At 49.6% G+C, this 16,647-nt stretch overlaps 1 protein-coding gene across 1 annotated transcript in view; it reads right to left on the bottom strand.

Annotated features, from left to right (window-relative positions):
- Positions 1–627: 627 nt before the first annotated feature.
- The window catches only part of LOC149915804 (uncharacterized), a 67,133-nt gene continuing 51,113 nt past the window's right edge, over positions 628–16,647 (bottom strand). The window contains exon 5 of the mRNA XM_090151074.1: positions 628–771. Within this exon, the coding sequence (XP_090007200.1) occupies positions 665–771 (107 nt within the window). The 3' untranslated portion in view covers positions 628–664. The remainder of the gene's footprint in view (positions 772–16,647) is intronic.

Here is a 16,647-nt window from a genome sequence, read left to right as displayed (position 1 = left end):
GCTCTCACGTCAGCCACAGCACGTTGATGGACGCAGCCCAGCTCCGCTCCGCGCCGCCGCTCAAGCGGGCCCTGCGGAGCGCCTCCCTGGCCGGGAAGACGGCCGTGGAATAGAGCAGTCAGACCGGAGGAGACTGGAGGGGAAGCGCACAAGCGGTCCCTCGCTCGCCGCCTCTGCAGGCGCCCGTCGTTAACCCGTCCTGCCACGCGCGGCTGCCCGACGCGCGGAACCGAACGCGGCATCGCCCGCTCCCGCAGCCAGAAGGCAGAACGGCGAACGCCTCACGCCGACGACGCCGAGGAGCTCCCTGGAGAGGCGGCGCAGCGTCAGGGCGTTCAGCCCGAAGGCGGCCGCCCGGAACAGCACCTGCGGAGGAAGCGGGGCTGGAAGCGCCGCCGGGGGGCCGGCCCGGCTCCCACGGGCGCCGCCGAGGATGGCGAGAAGCGGGAGGGGACGGGGGTGCTGGGGCGGCCCGCACCTGCAGCAGGGCGCTGGAGGAGCCAAGCAGGCGGTCTGGCTCGGCCCGGGGCACCGGGGGCCACGGCGTTACCGGCCGGAACGGCGCCGTCGGGCCGCGATGCCGTCAGGCGGGGCGGGGATGCTCACTATGCCCGCCCCGCCCCCGCCTGCTGCGGAAGCCGTAGCTCTGCTTTCTTCGGCGCTTCTACGGCAGCGGCTGCTGGAAGCGCGTTCGGAGGAAAAGCAACGGTGCGGCCGGCAGACGTGATTCCGGTCTCCCGTGACGGAACGTGAGCGGCACTGCCGATCGGTCTGGGGGTAGAGAACGATAAAAGCAGACTTTATTCAGTGCCAGTGTCTCCTGCAGAGACAGTGTGACATCTTTTATGCCCTATTACCCGTTCTGATCTTTCCCTAACCTGGTTCCTCATTGCCTGAGTGCTTCAGGTTCACAAATCTTCCCAATGCTCAACTAAACACAGCCGGAAACCAGCTCATCCTTTCCTTTCAAAAGAATTCAAAAAATTGTTATTTCCCAGGAAAAATTTCATATATTAAGGGAGAAAAGTGATATTTCTTTGGAAAATATCTTTTTTTTTTTTTTGAGAATGCTGGTATTTCTGATGTGAAATGTAACTATTTGTGGAATGAAAAGGATTTACTCGGTGAAAAGCTTCAATTTTTTGAATGAAACTGGTATTTCTGGATGATAACGTGATATTACTGATTAATTTGGTATTTTTGATTGTAGGGTCATATTCCTTACGAATACAAACCGTCTGTTGAAAGAAAGATAAACTTCAAACTTCAACACTTCAAACGCAGCACAGTGTGGAGGATTCTGCCTGTAAACAAGGCGACTATGTACCAGTTTCCAGCAACTGCAAACTCTGTAGTGGTTCACCGCGAGTGCCGCTTTCAGCGTTCAGCAACGATCTTGTTTTTTTCGGGTACCGAGAACATAGGAGTTCAGCATACTGCATTTACTCTGAACAGGGTTTTTTTTCTCCACAGGAAAGAATGGATTGCTCTCGACTTTCTGTAATGTTCTACCTGAGAGCACCACATCTCTTGCTCCGCAAATTTCTAGTCCTCATAAGAGGAGGTATGCCATTTTTCTGTGTTTCATCACAGAATGAAATAAATGTCTTAGTAGAGATGCTTTTCCCATCTATATCTTTTCGTCACAGACCTCAGAAATGTAGAAATGGAGAACCACACAAACAACAATTGTTGCAAGAATAAAGGGAAAGACAGAACATTCAGAGACAAGCGTAGTGCATTCTGCATGGACACAAGGAGAACAGCTCATTTCCGATGTGCAAAGAAGAAGCCGCTCGTTGGAGAAAAGCATCCAGCTGAAGTCGCTCTTAGCATCCGAGAGAAACGAGACCGCTGCAGAAGGCTGAAAGCAGCATTCGGGGAGAAACGCGATTTCTGGGCCAGCAACTGAAAACTCTTTGTAGCGGATCAACGAGAATACCACTTTCAGCCTTCAGCAGCGATCCCGTTTTTCCCGGGTGCTGAGAATCTACGAATTCAGCCTACTGCATTGCCTCCAAACAGGGTTTTTTTTCTCCACAGGAAATAATCGATCGATCTCGACTTTCTGTAACGTTCTCCCTGAGAGCACCACATCTGTCGATCTCCGAATTTCCAGTTGATTATAAGGGGGGGTTTGCCATTTTTCTGTGTTTCATCACAGAATGCAAGAAATGTTCCTAGACACCGGGGCACACTGCTGGCTCATGTTCAGCAGAGCATCAATCAACACCCCCAGGTTCACTTCTTCTACAAAGTCTTCCAGCCACTCCGCCCCAAGCCTGGAGCGTTCCCTGGGGTTTTTGCAGTCAAAGTGCAGGACCTGGCACATGGCCTTGTTGTAACTCATCCCATTGGTTTCAGTCCAGCTATCCAGCCTGTCCAGATGTATCTGTAGGGCCTCACAGATTTCAGACAGATCGACACTTCCAGCCAGCTAGGTGTCATCTGCAAACTTCCTGAGGGTGCACTCAATGCCCTCATCCAGTTTATCAATAAAGATATTGAAGAGGACAGGCCCCAGCACAGACCCCTGGGGAACACCACATGTGACAGGTCGCCAGCTGCATTTAGCTCCATTCACCACCACTCTCTGGGCCTGGCCCTACAGCCAGTTCATTTTCCAGCCAAGCCTGTAGTTGTCCAAGCCACGGGCTGCCAGCTTCTGCAGGAGAATGCTGTGGGAGACGGTGTCAAAGGCCTTGCTGAAGTCTAGGTAAGACTACATCAACAGCCTTTCTCTCGTCTACCAGATGGGTCACTAGATTATAAAAGGAGATCAGATTGGTCAAACAGGCTCAGCCCTTCATGAACCCATGCTGGCTAGGCCTGATCCCCTGCATGTCCCGCACATGCCGCGTCATCTCCCTCAAGACAATCTACTCCATAACCTTTCCTGGCAAAGAGGTCAGGCTAACAAGCCCGCAGTTCCCCGGATCCTCCTTACAATCCTTCTTAGAGATGGGAGTCACACTGACAAGCCTCCAGTCTTCTGGGACCAGTCAACAAAGTCACCAGTCAACAAAGAGCACCGATAGATAATGGCGAGCGATTCGGCTGTCACCTGCACCAGTTCCCTCAGCACTCTCGGGTGAATCCCTTCCGACCCCATGGACTTGTTACAGTCCAGCTGGACTAGTAGGTCTCCGACTGCATCCTCCCAAATCGAGGGGAATTCTGTCCGCACTCCAGTCCAGACTACCAGGCCAGAGAGTGGAGCAGCCTAGGATAACTGGTATGACCTTTCAAGACAGGCATAAAGAAGGCATTCCGAACCTCTGCCTTTGCCGTATCCTCAGTGCTCACATTCCCAGCCTCATCTAGGAAAGAATGGAGATTCTCCTGAGTCCTCCTCTTACCGTTGATGTATTTTAAAAGGACTCCTTGTTCCCATTTAACCCCAGTGGCAAGGCTGAGTTCTAGCTGGGCCTTTCGGATTTTCCCTCTACACATCTTCCCTTTCTGAGTCGGCCGTCCCTTCTTCCACTGGAGGTAGATTCTCTTGTTCTCCCGGATCCTCAAGAATCGCTCCCTGTTCGTCCACCCCCCCGGTCTTCTTCCCCGCCGGCTCATTTTGCTGCTCAGGGGGACAGCCAGCTCCTGTGCCTTTAAGACTTCCTTCCTGAAGAGCCACCAGCTGTCTTGGACCCCTTTACTCTCTAAGAGGGAAACCCAGGGGATTCCCCTACTAGCTTTCTGAATAATTCCAAGTCCCTTCAAGAACACTGACGTGTCCTGCCACAAGACCCACCTCCCACACCTACTGCTGCAGCCATGGGCAGTGTGGGCTGTGCTCACACTCTGACTGCCCTCCCTGTTATCGGTGGGCAGTAACACCCTTTTCTCTCCTCTTTTCACCTCTTCTCTGCCAGACCCAGCACTGGCACAGTGCTTTTCCGGGCTTCAAAAAAGCCCTAACAAGAGCCATTTGGTCGGCCTTTTTCCGTTAGGTGCCTTACCCAGTGCAGTCTTATTAATAAAAACACAGCATTTTTTCCCCAGATACCAGACACCTCCCAAATAGACATCATTTTTCAAAGCAGTATGCTATTATGACACAGAAATAAAAGTTTCCTTACAAATAACTCACAATCTCTACCAAAAATACTAATATACATGCCTCAATATCAGACTTACTCCCATCAAGATGGCATTTAATCCCAGAAAAACCAAGTTCTGCCCAACAAATAGGAAATTTTCTCTGCAAAACAAGACATTTTCTCCCAGAAAAACCACTTTTCACCCCGAGAGAGGAGATTTTCCCCCAATTGGATGACATTTGCTGTAAGAAAGACCTGTTTTCTTCCCTCAAGAGGACATTGTCTTTCCCACTGAGGACATTTTCTCCCACAAGTGCCGCTACTCTTTGAAACACCTCCATTCCCTTCCACATCTACTCCATGACACGCCTCAGGATGACACTTACTCCCCGATTTGGGGCATTTTCTCCCAGAAATACCACTTCTCTCCCAAAGGGATGGCCTTTTCCCTCTCTAGCATCTGTTTCCTCACCAATACCTGGCATTTTCTCCCAGAAACACCAGCTTTTTTCACAGATACATCACCTTCCCCCCCCCCACATCAGACCTCTTCTCCCAGAAATACCAGGACTCTGCTGAATACTTCCCATTTCCTCCGGAACATACAGCATTACACTCCGCAAGAGGACAGTTTCTTCCAGAAATGTGACATTTTCTCGCAGATACACCATTTTTATCCCCAGCGTATCTCATTTTCTCCCAGAAATAGCACTACTCTTAGAAATAGCTCAAAACTTATTCTTCAAAATACGGCCTTTTCCCCCAAAATACCAGCTTTCTCACAAGCACCTGTCATTTTCCAACCAAGTATGCTACTATCTCCCAGGAAAAGCAGTTTTCTAAGAAATTCCTTTCGTTTTCTTTTAGTAATATTTCCTTAAAAAATGGCATTGAGTTTTTCAGAGATACTGCATTACGATTGGAAATAAGATTTCGTTTTCAGGAATATGATATTTTCTCCCCAAATTGGAATGTTTTAAACAAGTGCTCAAGTTTTCTCCGATACGGTGTTTTATTTCTCTGAAAGAAGAAGATGACATTTTTCCTCAGATATCGCATTTTTTGTTGAAATTATTGTCATTTGTATCACAGAGAATGTATTTTTCCCCTCGATGACGCGTTTTCTTTCAGAAATTCAACGTTTTTCACAAAGTAATGATCCTTTCCGTACAAACGTGTTCAGAAAATTTTTATTTCCGGGGAAAAATTTCATATAACAGGGAAAGAAGTGATATTCCTTTGGAAAATATATTTTTTTTGAGAATTCTGGTATTTCTGATGTGAAATGTCACTTTTCTTGGTGAAAACCTCCAAATCGTTGAATGAGACTCGTATTTCTCGATGACATAGTGACATTTCTGATTAATTTCGTAGTTTGGATAGTACGGTTATATTCCTAACGAATACCAACTGTCAGTCGAAAGAAAGATATATGCACTTCCTACGCAGCACAGCGTGGAGCATTCAGCCTGTATAAAAGGCGACCACGTAGCAGTTTCCAGCAACTCATACTCTCCGCGGCTGTTAACAGAGAGTGGCGCTTTCTGCCCTCAGCAGCCATCTCGTATTTCTCGGGTGCTGAGAATGTGCGACATCAGGCTACCGCATTGCCTGCAAGCAGGGGCTATTTTCTCCGCAGTACAGAAACAATGCCACTCGACTTTCTGTAAGGATCTCCGCGAGAGCACAAGTCCTCGAACTTCTAGGTGCCTTACTAGAGGGGGTTTCAGATTCTACTCTATTCGTCAGAGAATGCTGACGTGTAGTAGCAACGACAAACCACTCAAAAGAGAGGAGTAAAGGGAGAGACGGAACAATGAGAGAGAAACGTTGTGCATTCTGCATGGACACAAGAAGTCATAACGCCCCTTTGCGATGGGCGGAGAAGAAGCCTTTCGTCGGAGAAAAGCATCCAGCTGAAGTCGCTCTTTCTCGGCATCCGAGAGAAAGCGGCTGCAAGCGGCATTCGGGGAGAACCGCGATTTCTCGGCCAGCAACTGCAAACTCTCCGTAGAGGTTAACAGAGAGTGGCGCAGTCGACCCACGAGAGCGAAGTAGCCAAATTCCAATGTCGAGAACGTGCGAATTCAGCATACTGCATTGCCTGAAAACAGGGGTTTTTTTCTCCGTAGGAAAGAATCCACAGCTCTCGACTTTCTGTAACGTCCTCCATGAAAGCACAACGCGTGTCGCTCCTCGAACTTCCAACTGCCTTATTTGAGGGGATTTTCCCTTCTACTCTATTCGTCACAGAATGCAGAAGTATAGAATCGGAGAGCCACAGAAAAACGAAATGACGCTAGGAATAAAGGGAAAGACAGAAGAATGAGAGAGAAGCGTAGTTCATTCTGCATGGACACAAGGAGAAGTCAGAACCGCTCTTTTGCGATGTGCGCAGAAGAAGCCGCTCGTCGGAGAAAAGCATCCAGCTGAAGTCGCTCTTTCTCGGCATCCGAGAGAGAGGAGACAGCTGCTGAAGGCTGCAAGCGGCATTCCGGGAGAACCGCGATTTCTCGGCCAGCAACTGCAAACTCTCCGTAGAGGTTAACAGAGAGTGGCGCTGTCGACCCACGAGAGCGAAGTAGCCAAATTCCAATGTCGAGAACGTGCGAATTCAGCATACTGCATTGCCTGAAAACAGGGGTTTTTTTCTCCGTAGGAAAGAATCCACAGCTCTCGACTTTCTGTAACGTCCTCCATGAAAGCACAACGCGTGTCGCTCCTCGAACTTCCAACTGCCTTATTTGAGGGGATTTTCCCTTCTACTCTATTCGTCACAGAATGCAGAAGTATAGAATCGGAGAGCCACAGAAAAACGAAATGACGCTAGGAATAAAGGGAAAGACAGAAGAATGAGAGAGAAGCGTAGTTCATTCTGCATGGACACAAGAAGTCATAACGCCCCTTTGCGATGGGCGGAGAAGAAGCCTTTCGTCGGAGAAAAGCATCCAGCTGAAGTCGCTCTTTCTCGGCATCCGAGAGAAAGCGGCTGCAAGCGGCATTCGGGGAGAACCGCGATTTCTCGGCCAGCAACTGCAAACTCTCCGTAGAGGTTAACAGAGAGTGGCGCAGTCGACCCACGAGAGCGAAGTAGCCAAATTCCAATGTCGAGAACGTGCGAATTCAGCATACTGCATTGCCTGAAAACAGGGGTTTTTTTCTCCGTAGGAAAGAATCCACAGCTCTCGACTTTCTGTAACGTCCTCCATGAAAGCACAACGCGTGTCGCTCCTCGAACTTCCAACTGCCTTATTTGAGGGGATTTTCCCTTCTACTCTATTCGTCACAGAATGCAGAAGTATAGAATCGGAGAGCCACAGAAAAACGAAATGACGCTAGGAATAAAGGGAAAGACAGAAGAATGAGAGAGAAGCGTAGTTCATTCTGCATGGACACAAGGAGAAGTCAGAACCGCTCTTTTGCGATGTGCGCAGAAGAAGCCGCTCGTCGGAGAAAAGCATCCAGCTGAAGTCGCTCTTTCTCGGCATCCGAGAGAGAGGAGACAGCTGCTGAAGGCTGCAAGCGGCATTCCGGGAGAACCGCGATTTCTCGGCCAGCAACTGCAAACTCTCCGTAGAGGTTAACAGAGAGTGGCGCTGTCGACCCACGAGAGCGAAGTAGCCAAATTCCAATGTCGAGAACGTGCGAATTCAGCATACTGCATTGCCTGAAAACAGGGGTTTTTTTCTCCGTAGGAAAGAATCCACAGCTCTCGACTTTCTGTAACGTCCTCCATGAAAGCACAACGCGTGTCGCTCCTGGAACTTCTAGCTGCCTTATTTGAGGGGATTTTCCCTTCTACTCTATTCGTCACAGAATGCAGAAGTATAGAATCGGAGAGCCACAGAAAAACGAAATGACGCTAGGAATAAAGGGAAAGACAGAAGAATGAGAGAGAAGCGTAGTTCATTCTGCATGGACACAAGAAGTCATAACGCCCCTTTGCGATGGGCGGAGAAGAAGCCTTTCGTCGGAGAAAAGCATCCAGCTGAAGTCGCTCTTTCTCGGCATCCGAGAGAAAGCGGCTGCAAGCGGCATTCGGGGAGAACCGCGATTTCTCGGCCAGCAACTGCAAACTCTCCGTAGAGGTTAACAGAGAGTGGCGCAGTCGACCCACGAGAGCGAAGTAGCCAAATTCCAATGTCGAGAACGTGCGAATTCAGCATACTGCATTGCCTGAAAACAGGGGTTTTTTTCTCCGTAGGAAAGAATCCACAGCTCTCGACTTTCTGTAACGTCCTCCATGAAAGCACAACGCGTGTCGCTCCTCGAACTTCCAACTGCCTTATTTGAGGGGATTTTCCCTTCTACTCTATTCGTCACAGAATGCAGAAGTATAGAATCGGAGAGCCACAGAAAAACGAAATGACGCTAGGAATAAAGGGAAAGACAGAAGAATGAGAGAGAAGCGTAGTTCATTCTGCATGGACACAAGGAGAAGTCAGAACCGCTCTTTTGCGATGTGCGCAGAAGAAGCCGCTCGTCGGAGAAAAGCATCCAGCTGAAGTCGCTCTTTCTCGGCATCCGAGAGAGAGGAGACCGCTGCTGAAGGCTGCAAGCGGCATTCCGGGAGAACCGCGATTTCTCGGCCAGCAACTGCAAACTCTCCGTAGAGGTTAACAGAGAGTGGCGCTGTCGACCCACGAGAGCGAAGTAGCCAAATTCCAATGTCGAGAACGTGCGAATTCAGCATACTGCATTGCCTGAAAACAGGGGTTTTTTTCTCCGTAGGAAAGAATCCACAGCTCTCGACTTTCTGTAACGTCCTCCATGAAAGCACAACGCGTGTCGCTCCTCGAACTTCCAACTGCCTTATTTGAGGGGATTTTCCCTTCTACTCTATTCGTCACAGAATGCAGAAGTATAGAATCGGAGAGCCACAGAAAAACGAAATGACGCTAGGAATAAAGGGAAAGACAGAAGAATGAGAGAGAAGCGTAGTTCATTCTGCATGGACACAAGGAGAAGTCAGAACCGCTCTTTTGCGATGTGCGCAGAAGAAGCCGCTCGTCGGAGAAAAGCATCCAGCTGAAGTCGCTCTTTCTCGGCATCCGAGAGAGAGGAGACCGCTGCTGAAGGCTGCAAGCGGCATTCCGGGAGAACCGCGATTTCTCGGCCAGCAACTGCAAACTCTCCGTAGAGGTTAACAGAGAGTGGCGCTGTCGACCCACGAGAGCGAAGTAGCCAAATTCCAATGTCGAGAACGTGCGAATTCAGCATACTGCATTGCCTGAAAACAGGGGTTTTTTTCTCCGTAGGAAAGAATCCACAGCTCTCGACTTTCTGTAACGTCCTCCATGAAAGCACAACGCGTGTCGCTCCTCGAACTTCCAACTGCCTTATTTGAGGGGATTTTCCCTTCTACTCTATTCGTCACAGAATGCAGAAGTATAGAATCGGAGAGCCACAGAAAAACGAAATGACGCTAGGAATAAAGGGAAAGACAGAAGAATGAGAGAGAAGCGTAGTTCATTCTGCATGGACACAAGGAGAAGTCAGAACCGCTCTTTTGCGATGTGCGCAGAAGAAGCCGCTCGTCGGAGAAAAGCATCCAGCTGAAGTCGCTCTTTCTCGGCATCCGAGAGAGAGGAGACCGCTGCTGAAGGCTGCAAGCGGCATTCCGGGAGAACCGCGATTTCTCGGCCAGCAACTGCAAACTCTCCGTAGAGGTTAACAGAGAGTGGCGCTGTCGACCCACGAGAGCGAAGTAGCCAAATTCCAATGTCGAGAACGTGCGAATTCAGCATACTGCATTGCCTGAAAACAGGGGTTTTTTTCTCCGTAGGAAAGAATCCACAGCTCTCGACTTTCTGTAACGTCCTCCATGAAAGCACAACGCGTGTCGCTCCTCGAACTTCCAACTGCCTTATTTGAGGGGATTTTCCCTTCTACTCTATTCGTCACAGAATGCAGAAGTATAGAATCGGAGAGCCACAGAAAAACGAAATGACGCTAGGAATAAAGGGAAAGACAGAAGAATGAGAGAGAAGCGTAGTTCATTCTGCATGGACACAAGGAGAAGTCAGAACCGCTCTTTTGCGATGTGCGCAGAAGAAGCCGCTCGTCGGAGAAAAGCATCCAGCTGAAGTCGCTCTTTCTCGGCATCCGAGAGAGAGGAGACAGCTGCTGAAGGCTGCAAGCGGCATTCCGGGAGAACCGCGATTTCTCGGCCAGCAACTGCAAACTCTCCGTAGAGGTTAACAGAGAGTGGCGCTGTCGACCCACGAGAGCGAAGTAGCCAAATTCCAATGTCGAGAACGTGCGAATTCAGCATACTGCATTGCCTGAAAACAGGGGTTTTTTTCTCCGTAGGAAAGAATCCACAGCTCTCGACTTTCTGTAACGTCCTCCATGAAAGCACAACGCGTGTCGCTCCTCGAACTTCCAACTGCCTTATTTGAGGGGATTTTCCCTTCTACTCTATTCGTCACAGAATGCAGAAGTATAGAATCGGAGAGCCACAGAAAAACGAAATGACGCTAGGAATAAAGGGAAAGACAGAAGAATGAGAGAGAAGCGTAGTTCATTCTGCATGGACACAAGAAGTCATAACGCCCCTTTGCGATGGGCGGAGAAGAAGCCTTTCGTCGGAGAAAAGCATCCAGCTGAAGTCGCTCTTTCTCGGCATCCGAGAGAAAGCGGCTGCAAGCGGCATTCGGGGAGAACCGCGATTTCTCGGCCAGCAACTGCAAACTCTCCGTAGAGGTTAACAGAGAGTGGCGCAGTCGACCCACGAGAGCGAAGTAGCCAAATTCCAATGTCGAGAACGTGCGAATTCAGCATACTGCATTGCCTGAAAACAGGGGTTTTTTTCTCCGTAGGAAAGAATCCACAGCTCTCGACTTTCTGTAACGTCCTCCATGAAAGCACAACGCGTGTCGCTCCTCGAACTTCCAACTGCCTTATTTGAGGGGATTTTCCCTTCTACTCTATTCGTCACAGAATGCAGAAGTATAGAATCGGAGAGCCACAGAAAAACGAAATGACGCTAGGAATAAAGGGAAAGACAGAAGAATGAGAGAGAAGCGTAGTTCATTCTGCATGGACACAAGGAGAAGTCAGAACCGCTCTTTTGCGATGTGCGCAGAAGAAGCCGCTCGTCGGAGAAAAGCATCCAGCTGAAGTCGCTCTTTCTCGGCATCCGAGAGAGAGGAGACCGCTGCTGAAGGCTGCAAGCGGCATTCCGGGAGAACCGCGATTTCTCGGCCAGCAACTGCAAACTCTCCGTAGAGGTTAACAGAGAGTGGCGCTGTCGACCCACGAGAGCGAAGTAGCCAAATTCCAATGTCGAGAACGTGCGAATTCAGCATACTGCATTGCCTGAAAACAGGGGTTTTTTTCTCCGTAGGAAAGAATCCACAGCTCTCGACTTTCTGTAACGTCCTCCATGAAAGCACAACGCGTGTCGCTCCTCGAACTTCCAACTGCCTTATTTGAGGGGATTTTCCCTTCTACTCTATTCGTCACAGAATGCAGAAGTATAGAATCGGAGAGCCACAGAAAAACGAAATGACGCTAGGAATAAAGGGAAAGACAGAAGAATGAGAGAGAAGCGTAGTTCATTCTGCATGGACACAAGGAGAAGTCAGAACCGCTCTTTTGCGATGTGCGCAGAAGAAGCCGCTCGTCGGAGAAAAGCATCCAGCTGAAGTCGCTCTTTCTCGGCATCCGAGAGAGAGGAGACCGCTGCTGAAGGCTGCAAGCGGCATTCCGGGAGAACCGCGATTTCTCGGCCAGCAACTGCAAACTCTCCGTAGAGGTTAACAGAGAGTGGCGCAGTCGACCCACGAGAGCGAAGTAGCCAAATTCCAATGTCGAGAACGTGCGAATTCAGCATACTGCATTGCCTGAAAACAGGGGTTTTTTTCTCCGTAGGAAAGAATCCACAGCTCTCGACTTTCTGTAACGTCCTCCATGAAAGCACAACGCGTGTCGCTCCTCGAACTTCCAACTGCCTTATTTGAGGGGATTTTCCCTTCTACTCTATTCGTCACAGAATGCAGAAGTATAGAATCGGAGAGCCACAGAAAAACGAAATGACGCTAGGAATAAAGGGAAAGACAGAAGAATGAGAGAGAAGCGTAGTTCATTCTGCATGGACACAAGGAGAAGTCAGAACCGCTCTTTTGCGATGTGCGCAGAAGAAGCCGCTCGTCGGAGAAAAGCATCCAGCTGAAGTCGCTCTTTCTCGGCATCCGAGAGAGAGGAGACCGCTGCTGAAGGCTGCAAGCGGCATTCCGGGAGAACCGCGATTTCTCGGCCAGCAACTGCAAACTCTCCGTAGAGGTTAACAGAGAGTGGCGCTGTCGACCCACGAGAGCGAAGTAGCCAAATTCCAATGTCGAGAACGTGCGAATTCAGCATACTGCATTGCCTGAAAACAGGGGTTTTTTTCTCCGTAGGAAAGAATCCACAGCTCTCGACTTTCTGTAACGTCCTCCATGAAAGCACAACGCGTGTCGCTCCTCGAACTTCCAACTGCCTTATTTGAGGGGATTTTCCCTTCTACTCTATTCGTCACAGAATGCAGAAGTATAGAATCGGAGAGCCACAGAAAAACGAAATGACGCTAGGAATAAAGGGAAAGACAGAAGAATGAGAGAGAAGCGTAGTTCATTCTGCATGGACACAAGGAGAAGTCAGAACCGCTCTTTTGCGATGTGCGCAGAAGAAGCCGCTCGTCGGAGAAAAGCATCCAGCTGAAGTCGCTCTTTCTCGGCATCCGAGAGAGAGGAGACCGCTGCTGAAGGCTGCAAGCGGCATTCCGGGAGAACCGCGATTTCTCGGCCAGCAACTGCAAACTCTCCGTAGAGGTTAACAGAGAGTGGCGCTGTCGACCCACGAGAGCGAAGTAGCCAAATTCCAATGTCGAGAACGTGCGAATTCAGCATACTGCATTGCCTGAAAACAGGGGTTTTTTTCTCCGTAGGAAAGAATCCACAGCTCTCGACTTTCTGTAACGTCCTCCATGAAAGCACAACGCGTGTCGCTCCTCGAACTTCCAACTGCCTTATTTGAGGGGATTTTCCCTTCTACTCTATTCGTCACAGAATGCAGAAGTATAGAATCGGAGAGCCACAGAAAAACGAAATGACGCTAGGAATAAAGGGAAAGACAGAAGAATGAGAGAGAAGCGTAGTTCATTCTGCATGGACACAAGAAGTCATAACGCCCCTTTGCGATGGGCGGAGAAGAAGCCTTTCGTCGGAGAAAAGCATCCAGCTGAAGTCGCTCTTTCTCGGCATCCGAGAGAAAGCGGCTGCAAGCGGCATTCGGGGAGAACCGCGATTTCTCGGCCAGCAACTGCAAACTCTCCGTAGAGGTTAACAGAGAGTGGCGCAGTCGACCCACGAGAGCGAAGTAGCCAAATTCCAATGTCGAGAACGTGCGAATTCAGCATACTGCATTGCCTGAAAACAGGGGTTTTTTTCTCCGTAGGAAAGAATCCACAGCTCTCGACTTTCTGTAACGTCCTCCATGAAAGCACAACGCGTGTCGCTCCTCGAACTTCCAACTGCCTTATTTGAGGGGATTTTCCCTTCTACTCTATTCGTCACAGAATGCAGAAGTATAGAATCGGAGAGCCACAGAAAAACGAAATGACGCTAGGAATAAAGGGAAAGACAGAAGAATGAGAGAGAAGCGTAGTTCATTCTGCATGGACACAAGGAGAAGTCAGAACCGCTCTTTTGCGATGTGCGCAGAAGAAGCCGCTCGTCGGAGAAAAGCATCCAGCTGAAGTCGCTCTTTCTCGGCATCCGAGAGAGAGGAGACCGCTGCTGAAGGCTGCAAGCGGCATTCCGGGAGAACCGCGATTTCTCGGCCAGCAACTGCAAACTCTCCGTAGAGGTTAACAGAGAGTGGCGCTGTCGACCCACGAGAGCGAAGTAGCCAAATTCCAATGTCGAGAACGTGCGAATTCAGCATACTGCATTGCCTGAAAACAGGGGTTTTTTTCTCCGTAGGAAAGAATCCACAGCTCTCGACTTTCTGTAACGTCCTCCATGAAAGCACAACGCGTGTCGCTCCTCGAACTTCCAACTGCCTTATTTGAGGGGATTTTCCCTTCTACTCTATTCGTCACAGAATGCAGAAGTATAGAATCGGAGAGCCACAGAAAAACGAAATGACGCTAGGAATAAAGGGAAAGACAGAAGAATGAGAGAGAAGCGTAGTTCATTCTGCATGGACACAAGGAGAAGTCAGAACCGCTCTTTTGCGATGTGCGCAGAAGAAGCCGCTCGTCGGAGAAAAGCATCCAGCTGAAGTCGCTCTTTCTCGGCATCCGAGAGAGAGGAGACCGCTGCTGAAGGCTGCAAGCGGCATTCCGGGAGAACCGCGATTTCTCGGCCAGCAACTGCAAACTCTCCGTAGAGGTTAACAGAGAGTGGCGCTGTCGACCCACGAGAGCGAAGTAGCCAAATTCCAATGTCGAGAACGTGCGAATTCAGCATACTGCATTGCCTGAAAACAGGGGTTTTTTTCTCCGTAGGAAAGAATCCACAGCTCTCGACTTTCTGTAACGTCCTCCATGAAAGCACAACGCGTGTCGCTCCTCGAACTTCCAACTGCCTTATTTGAGGGGATTTTCCCTTCTACTCTATTCGTCACAGAATGCAGAAGTATAGAATCGGAGAGCCACAGAAAAACGAAATGACGCTAGGAATAAAGGGAAAGACAGAAGAATGAGAGAGAAGCGTAGTTCATTCTGCATGGACACAAGGAGAAGTCAGAACCGCTCTTTTGCGATGTGCGCAGAAGAAGCCGCTCGTCGGAGAAAAGCATCCAGCTGAAGTCGCTCTTTCTCGGCATCCGAGAGAGAGGAGACCGCTGCTGAAGGCTGCAAGCGGCATTCCGGGAGAACCGCGATTTCTCGGCCAGCAACTGCAAACTCTCCGTAGAGGTTAACAGAGAGTGGCGCTGTCGACCCACGAGAGCGAAGTAGCCAAATTCCAATGTCGAGAACGTGCGAATTCAGCATACTGCATTGCCTGAAAACAGGGGTTTTTTTCTCCGTAGGAAAGAATCCACAGCTCTCGACTTTCTGTAACGTCCTCCATGAAAGCACAACGCGTGTCGCTCCTCGAACTTCCAACTGCCTTATTTGAGGGGATTTTCCCTTCTACTCTATTCGTCACAGAATGCAGAAGTATAGAATCGGAGAGCCACAGAAAAACGAAATGACGCTAGGAATAAAGGGAAAGACAGAAGAATGAGAGAGAAGCGTAGTTCATTCTGCATGGACACAAGGAGAAGTCATAACGCCCCTTTGCGATGGGCGGAGAAGAAGCCTTTCGTCGGAGAAAAGCATCCAGCTGAAGTCGCTCTTTCTCGGCATCCGAGAGAGAGGAGACCGCTGCTGAAGGCTGCAAGCGGCATTCCGGGAGAACCGCGATTTCTCGGCCAGCAACTGCAAACTCTCCGTAGAGGTTAACAGAGAGTGGCGCTGTCGACCCACGAGAGCGAAGTAGCCAAATTCCAATGTCGAGAACGTGCGAATTCAGCATACTGCATTGCCTGAAAACAGGGGTTTTTTTCTCCGTAGGAAAGAATCCACAGCTCTCGACTTTCTGTAACGTCCTCCATGAAAGCACAACGCGTGTCGCTCCTCGAACTTCCAACTGCCTTATTTGAGGGGATTTTCCCTTCTACTCTATTCGTCACAGAATGCAGAAGTATAGAATCGGAGAGCCACAGAAAAACGAAATGACGCTAGGAATAAAGGGAAAGACAGAAGAATGAGAGAGAAGCGTAGTTCATTCTGCATGGACACAAGGAGAAGTCAGAACCGCTCTTTTGCGATGTGCGCAGAAGAAGCCGCTCGTCGGAGAAAAGCATCCAGCTGAAGTCGCTCTTTCTCGGCATCCGAGAGAGAGGAGACCGCTGCTGAAGGCTGCAAGCGGCATTCCGGGAGAACCGCGATTTCTCGGCCAGCAACTGCAAACTCTCCGTAAAGGTTAACAGAGAGTGGCGCTGTCGACCCACGAGAGCGAAGTAGCCAAATTCCAATGTCGAGAACGTGCGAATTCAGCATACTGCATTGCCTGAAAACAGGGGTTTTTTTCTCCGTAGGAAAGAATCCACAGCTCTCGACTTTCTGTAACGTCCTCCATGAAAGCACAACGCGTGTCGCTCCTCGAACTTCTAGCTGCCTTATTTGTGGAGATTTTCCCTTCTACTCTATTCGTCACAGAATGCAGAAGTATAGAATCGGAGAGCCACAGAAAAACGAAATGACGCTAGGAATAAAGGGAAAGACAGAAGAATGAGAGAGAAGCGTAGTTCATTCTGCATGGACACAAGAAGTCATAACGCCCCTTTGCGATGGGCGGAGAAGAAGCCTTTCGTCGGAGAAAAGCATCCAGCTGAAGTCGCTCTTTCTCGGCATCCGAGAGAAAGCGGCTGCAAGCGGCATTCGGGGAGAACCGCGATTTCTCGGCCAGCAACTGCAAACTCTCCGTAGAGGTTAACAGAGAGTGGCGCAGTCGACCCACGAGAGCGAAGTAGCCAAATTCCAATGTCGAGAACGTGCGAATTCAGCATACTGCATTGCCTGAAAACAGGGGTTTTTTTCTCCGTAGGAAAGAATCCACAGCTCTCGACTTTC

This window comes from Phasianus colchicus, chromosome 15, assembly GCF_987193195.1.
Source record: "Phasianus colchicus chromosome 15, bPhaCol1.hap1.1, whole genome shotgun sequence".
Lineage (NCBI taxonomy): Eukaryota > Metazoa > Chordata > Aves > Galliformes > Phasianidae > Phasianus > Phasianus colchicus.
This window is presented reverse-complemented; position numbering and strand designations above follow the sequence as displayed.